We start from the raw sequence: 7,172 nt of genomic DNA, 5'->3' as shown, positions 1-7,172 counted from the left end.
CGCCCCCCGCCGGGGGCCGCCCGCCGCCCGCCGCGCCCGCCGCGCCGCGCACCGGATGATGCCCCCGCGGGGGGCGGTGGGCTCCTGCCGCCGGAGGCGCCTCGCGCCCCTCAACGAGGACAACGGGCGGTTCCTGCTGCTGGCCGCCCTCATCGCGGCGTACCTGAGCGCCGGCGCCACCGTCTTCTCGGCCCTCGAGAGCCCGTCGGAGGCGGCGGCGCAGCTCCGTTGGAACCGGACCCTCCACAACTTCAGCCGCATCTTCAACATCAGCCCGCCGGAGCTGCGCGCCTTCCTGCGGAGCTACGAGGCGGCCAGGGCCGCGGGCATCCGCGTCGACGCCCTGCGGCCTCGCTGGGACTTCCCCGGCGCCTTCTACTTCGTGGGCACCGTCGTCTCCACCATAGGTGAGCGCTGCCCCGACGACTCCGCGGCGCAGACCCGCCCGCCCCGGGGATGCCGCGGCCGCGGCCCCGGCCCCGTCGTTATAGCGACCAAAGTTTGGGGAGAGGCGCCGCCGCGTTGCTGTGGCAACCGGGGTTTCGCAGCGCGTCCGGGTCCCTCTTGTCCCCGCTGACCTCCCGGCCCGAGTGTCGCGGTCCCACCGCTCCGCCCGCTGCACGGAGCCGGGGACCGGCGCTGCTCCCGCCCCGCAGCGCTCCGGCTCCCGCGGGTTCGCAGGAGCACGGGCCGTCGCGGCTGCGGGAGCCCCGTCCCTCCCCAACAAACTTCTGCTGCCGGCTGCTGGGCTTCGTTCCGCCGGCCCGAAGGAGCGAACGGGGCTGGCGGCTCCCCGAGCAGCGCTGCCTGCGCCGCGATGCGCCCGCCGGGCGAGTGGCTCGGTACCGCGGGAGGCGGCGCGGGGGCCGGTAGTAGCGGGCTGATGGAGATGCTGAGGGAGAGCCAGGCTTTCGCCGTGCCTGGCCGCTCAGCTTGGTACCGGCTTTAACTGCTGGCAAAGTTAGGATGTGTATGTGTTTAAAGACGCAAGGCACACGAAGTCGTGTGTCTTCCAGCTGTAGCACGATACGTGTTCTCCGTGTTATCGCTGCAGCCGGCTGCAGTTTTTCATATCCCGTAGGTGTTTAGGAAGAGCAGTACTTTGTAAAGCAAATGATGAGTTCTGGTGGGAGGATTTTTGTTTTTTTTTACTCTGTGGCTATCTACTACTCTTTGACTATTGCTTGAGAAACCCTGTCCCTGAACACAAGTTCTTACCGGTCTTAATTCTGCCAGTTTTTAAGTTTTGTAAGAAGCCAAGTGTCTTCTGAGCGTAAGTGTCGTGTTTTCCCTTTATTGTAGAGAAAGAGACTCACAGCTCATTATTGCATTTACATTCATTCGGTTTGGAAAATGTTTTATCAATAATGACTAATCTGTATAATGGAGTCGTGATGGTGAGTACAGCAATGTTGTCAGGTATTGTTACTTTTTGCATTGAAAAATCCAGTTAACTTTTGGTTTGCAATTACATTCAGTAGCCCTGTCATGAAAACACCGTTTTAATTAAGCATTAATTAGAATGCATTTCTTCATCACAGGAACATATATTTAAAAGGGATCATTTTGACTGATGTGAATGAATGAACAAAAAAAGCCAACGTTTTAACAAACCCACTCTTTCCTTACACCTGCTGTGGGAAACAGAGAAATCTTCAGGTGATGTGTAAACACATTGCTTCCCTGCCAACCCTGGCTTCTCCTCTCTGAGGTTATTGAAATGTAAAATGTTTCCTCTTCATTTGCATTTGTTTCCATCTCCACTTCATTGCCCCATCTGCAGTCATTTGTACCCGGGCAGAGGGAATGAGGAACTCAGCAGGGGGTTTTGCCAGTCTTGACAGGTGTAAATGGCAGAACCAAGAGTTGTGTTTCTCATATTCCTGTAGCAGCACTGAGAGGCAGTGCTCTCTCCTTGGAGTCAGTAATGTCACATCTCACGTGCGAGGTGGAGGCTGAAGACTGTTTTTCATGATCTGCAACAAAGGCCGGATTCTGGCAAGTGTTCCCCAAGTCGTACCTTCTCTTGGAATGCTACCTGCCTGCTACCTCCTGGATTGCTTACAGTACTTGGTGTGAGTTCAGAGAGCCTGCTGCAGAGCAAGGCTTTGCTCTGAGTGAGGAGATGCAGCAGAAGGTGGCTGGAAGTGAGGCCACGTTGTGCCTATGGGCACAGCAAAGGCCATGGCAGAGCTGCTGTGCTGGAGGTGCCAAGCTGCGCAGCCTGGCAGGAGCAGTGTCTGCCGGAGTACCGGCATCCCGAGGCTGCTGCGCTCCATCCTGGCATGGCTTCTACCAGCTACGTGTACAGCTCCTGCAGATGAAGAGCAGCTGCCCCCACCTCAGTGCTTCCCTTCGTGTGCCTCTTCAAGCTGCTGCAGCTCGTAGAGAGGCAAAGCCTACGGTGAGCTCAGCTGCAGCAGGGTTTCTTCCACCACACGGTTGTATTCGGTTATTTTTGGCAGTTCCACCCAGCAAAGGCAAAAAACCCCAATGAATTAACTAGTTGTTCTGCTAAAACATGATGCTGTGCTCTTAGTCAAACGTGCACAAAGCTGTCTGGCTCGTGGTCCCAGCGTGGGAGGAACCAAATGGCAGGGCACTGAGGTGTCACCTGGGTGAGCAGTTCCACAGCCATTCTTCCAAGGTCCATTTTTTCCCTCCCAGCCAGCTCATTTATGTACGTACCCTCCTGGAGTACCTTTGATGCCACTGTCAGCTCACACACCACATTATCCTGGCTCAGAGCAATTTGATTTGCTTTCGTGGCATGCTTAATTGACAAGAATGCTGTTTCTACCCAACCTTGCCAAGAACTACCAGACGTGCAGAGTCAAAACAGTTTGCCTTCCTCAACAGCTTCATCAGTTACGTGTGTCAAAGCAGCTTTATTACTCCAGCTAAACACACCACTATCCTAGCGACGTGTTGGAAAGCTTCCTTACTGCTTAACAAATAGCAAGTATACTCAATGTCTCTCAAGGGTAAATCACCCACAGGTTACTCAGCTTCTTACTTGTAGAGGATTCGAGCTTGCAGGAATCACGCTATGTCTTTTCAAGCCCTCACTCTGTTCTCCACAGTTTTAATAAGACTACTAAATCTTTCAGATGTAGGCACTGAAATACAGTCACCCAGGGGCAGGACTGCAAGTTTTCCTGGAGTTTGTGTAAGCTGAGCAGAGGGACGGAAGAGTCCAGGTTTCATCCTTCTGTGAACACAAGGATTAGGCATAGCCAGGCTGGCAGAGAACTGTTCCGTCCATGCTCCTTGAGAGCTTTGCAGAGCCAAGCAGCTCCCCGCTGTTAGGTGCCTCCTTGGCTGCAGATCTGCACTTCCCCAATTCCTCAGGGACACAATCAAACAGTCTGGGTGAGAAACATGTTAATGGGGTCTTTAAGAAGTGAGAGTTGAAATTCTAATTTTAAAGCATTTTCCTGAATAGCCCACAAAGTGTGTGGCTTACAGTCCATAAAACACCCTCTTGATAGCACTCTGGGCATTCATTTTTTATTACTGTATTGTTTGTGCTTGAATAATGAAATGTTGAGTCTATTTTCATTAGACACATCTGGATTTTCAGAACTATGTAAGAAAACACTTCATTCTAATTTCTGTTTGCTTGCTGTCGGACTACACCATCTCTTCAGTCATTATTTTGCACTCCAAAAGGTACTGGGTTTCTAGGCAATTATTATTCTGATTCCTTTAAGGAGCAGCTAGGTGAAATTTATTCTTGATTCTTTGGTTTCACTGACAGTAGGCTTTGGTTTGCAGTTGAGTTTTTTCCTTCCCTCCCCAAGTGCAGACCACCTATAGCTCCCAGCACTTCGTTAAAGACTGACAGCAAAAGTATAACTCAGATCAGATTTCTTCCTGATAAAATGTGACAGATACAGGCATAATCAGTCCTAGCTTTTCCCATATTCTGGTAGCAGAGACTCATTCTGCCTAGCACATCAGGCAACTCTGGAATGCCTGAAGATCTGGATTTCTGACTCAGTTCGTGAGTCTAGACTTTGTACCCAGATTTTTTTCCTATCTTAAGTGTTAGAATAAACCTTAGGTGCCTGTATAGTAAAACATTTTGAAAAATCAACCCATTAAAACTGGATTCTAAGCTTCTTATGTGTAAGTACGTGTTTCAAAACTCAAGTGATAGAATTGATCTATAGAAATCCATACCAGGCATTAAAAAATGAGGTCAAGTGAAGTACTCTGATGTGTAAAAGTGATTTTTGGATATAATTTTTTTTTTATAGCAGCCTTACTGTGGGCAGATGGTTTTGGGATGGAACATATCTGGGTTATGTGTGCTTGAGAAGCACCCCTGGGAAGAAAAGATGCAGGGATCTTCTCTCTGTACAGCTGTGATAAGGTTACAGGTGTTGGGGGCACAGTGTGTAGGAGTGAGCAGGACTGTTCATACGTGCCCTGAGGAATCCTGTTAAATGACCCAATATTCCTGTGGAGTGACAGCTCTACCCAAATGGATCGGGCATGCTCTGCTCTTATCTTAAGTAAGGGACACAACATTCTGGGTTTTCTGCCATCTCACAGGTTTTGGCAGCTCTTCTCTCCTTGCTTAGGATGCTTAGCTGGGTTAGACCTTCTTCTCTCTGGGTCCTCTGTAGGGACCCAGCATATCCAGCACATCATTTCTGCTTGTGCTCCACAACCTGAGCACCATAACCACTCACTTCTAAAATATCCTCTGTCTCTGTGTCATAGTCTCGTGAGAATATCTGGTGGTCCAGATGTTCTGGAGGTGATAATTTAATGGAATGATGTGCAAAACACACTTGGACAGCTCAGCAAGCACAGGTCAGATGCTGTACTGAGCTGCCAGGAGCCAGGGGGTGAACCTGTGAGAGCAGGCAACTACAGAGGATAATTTGGCAAGAAATCCCACAAATAACCAACATGGTCCGAAGGTTTTAAGGGGAAAAGATATTTGCCCTGTCTTCTTCATTGTTGTATTCCAGGATGTGAATTCGAACTGCAGCCATGGGAGGTTGTGGCTCTCTGCTCTCCGTGAATGCAGCCTCATTCTATGTCTATAGGGCCAACCCAACCAAAAGGTGGCAGCCAAACCGGGGTGTGCACCTGATCAGCAGCAGTGTTGTCTCCTCAGGGCTCTGCAATTCTCTGAGGCTTGTGCAGGCAGCTTTTGCCGAGGGTTCAGATGAGGGGGGAGTTGCCTCCAGAGTTGACCTTCTTAAGAAATAATCAAACAAAACCAAATGAGAAAGCAGCTGGAAGAGCAAGCAGTATTATTAAGGTGCAGTGTCAGGTTATTTGTCTTTGCCATCCTATACACAATCTGCAGCCAGCATGAGAGCGTGTTTCAGGCAGATCTGATTCCTTCGGTGCGTGTCGTGTTTTGATCAATGTGCCAGTGGATTTCTGAGAGTCTTTTCCTCACTGGGGTAATCTCAATAAAGAACAGAGAGCAAGAGGCTCAGAGGGCAGCAGGTCAATGGTCAGCATATTTCTGTGGAGAGTCCTGATCCTGCACTGATTTTCCTCACATGAAGAACTGTCACCATAACAATGTTTTCTGCTTGCTGTAGGTGCATGGGAGTATTAACTTCTTTGGGTGCCACTGATAGGAATTTCCTAAGTGTGTGGGCATAGGTTGAGTGCTCTGAGCAGAAAAGTAATCTAAATCACAGCTTGCTTTCTTGTGGTTGAGAGAAACAACACGAAGATTTACTTGGATTACATCCATGTAATTACACAGGTGACTTGAGGAGTCCCCCCTGAAGGGTCTCAATGAAATAATTTTGATCCTAAATTTGTTGGGATTTTATTCTAGAAAGCAGGAGGAAGGAACCCCAGTACTTAAAATAAAGCCCTTTTTTAAATTAAAAAAAATTCTGAAAAACATTATCTTAATCTCAGTACTTCTTAGGCTTTGCCTGCCCTTGTAGGGTTAAGCCTGCCACAGAAAATAAAGCTTTCACCAAAATAAAGCTTTTTTTTGGTCATCTAAAATGAATTATTTCTACAGTGCACTTCAGCTCAGATTACTTAATCTAAGCATTTCAGAGGTTTCTTTAATATTAAACCCTAGCTAAATGTTTCAAAACACTGACATCAGTAACTGATGGAGAAGTCAAGGACAATCAAATTGCACTTCTTTTTGCCATGGCTGTGGAGTTTGAGGTGCTCAGCTGAAGCACTGAAATGTGGGGTCTCCAAATTAAATGTCAAGCACCACAGCTTCATAGAGCAGTCTTCCAAAAACCAAACTTTGCCCAGCATTACATGAGATATGGTCCAGCATCTCAGAAGTTAGGGGAAATTTTATACTGACTTACTAAGTGCTGGTTCAGGTTCAAAACAAAGACCAACTGGAGTTTGTAATCAGGGATTCTCTGTTGTAGCAGCCTTCAGGGTCCCTCTAGCTTGGGTAATTGAAGGAGCAATGTCTACTTAGTGAGCATGTACCTCCTGCTTAGGAGAACATTCCTTTTGGTCTTTGGTGATTGTCCTGCTGGACAAATACCTCCGTTTTGGTTCCCTGTGCATTTACAAGAGCTTGGAGATGTGATTGCATACCAGACACTGGTGTGCCAAAGCACCCCTTTGACACCTCTCCATCCATGTGTGGCTCCAGCCAGTCCGTCTCTATTACCAAGCAACCTCCCTGTAAACCAGCTATCGAGCCTGTGATAGCTGTGAGGGATCATAATTACTGGGCTTATCAGCTGCCCTGTTTGCTGCAGGCTCATAAAGCCAAATCCTGCTTGAAACCCTGTGGCCTGTGTTCCCATGGAGCCCTGCCAGTCCCTGGAGTCTTCCCCCCACTTGGCTCTCCTGGGGATATTCCCTCTTTCCTTCTCATACAGCTGATCTAATGCTGCCTGCTCACCTGTGTTTCCCAGGCAGTCTGAACTTCTCCAGCTTCTTCTGCCTTCCCCCAATTAGTGTGCCTTTCTCTACTGGTGATTTGCGTGCTTGATTAACTTTTGGATATTTGTTTGATGTCTTTACAGCCTTTCATGTTAATAACTACTAAAGAAGGCAGAAGTAAAGCTTTACAGTTTCTCTCTGTTCCTCATCATACTTGTCCCCTTTCCCTGGTGTTAATCCTGCTATTGACCCGCATTTCTTTTTCAGTTTAACTATTTCTTCTTTCTCCAGTTGTCTTCGGTTTGACACAGATC

The 7,172-nt window shown here is 48.6% G+C and overlaps 1 protein-coding gene across 1 annotated transcript in view; it reads left to right on the top strand.

Annotated features, from left to right (window-relative positions):
- The first annotated feature begins 40 nt into the window (after positions 1-40).
- Positions 41-7,172, top strand: part of KCNK12 (potassium two pore domain channel subfamily K member 12) — a 29,591-nt gene continuing 22,459 nt past the window's right edge. The window contains exon 1 of the mRNA XM_042051600.1: positions 41-407. Coding sequence (XP_041907534.1) covers positions 56-407 — 352 coding nt within the window. The 5' untranslated portion in view covers positions 41-55. The remainder of the gene's footprint in view (positions 408-7,172) is intronic.

The sequence above is a fragment of the Corvus kubaryi genome, unplaced genomic scaffold (genome assembly GCF_017639235.1).
Source record: "Corvus kubaryi isolate FWS band 111438036 unplaced genomic scaffold, C.kubaryi_AGA036_p1.0 76, whole genome shotgun sequence".
In the NCBI taxonomy this organism is placed as follows: Eukaryota; Metazoa; Chordata; class Aves; order Passeriformes; family Corvidae; genus Corvus; species Corvus kubaryi.
The sequence above is the reverse complement of the archived record's forward strand: the minus strand, read 5'-3'. Positions and strand labels throughout refer to the sequence as shown.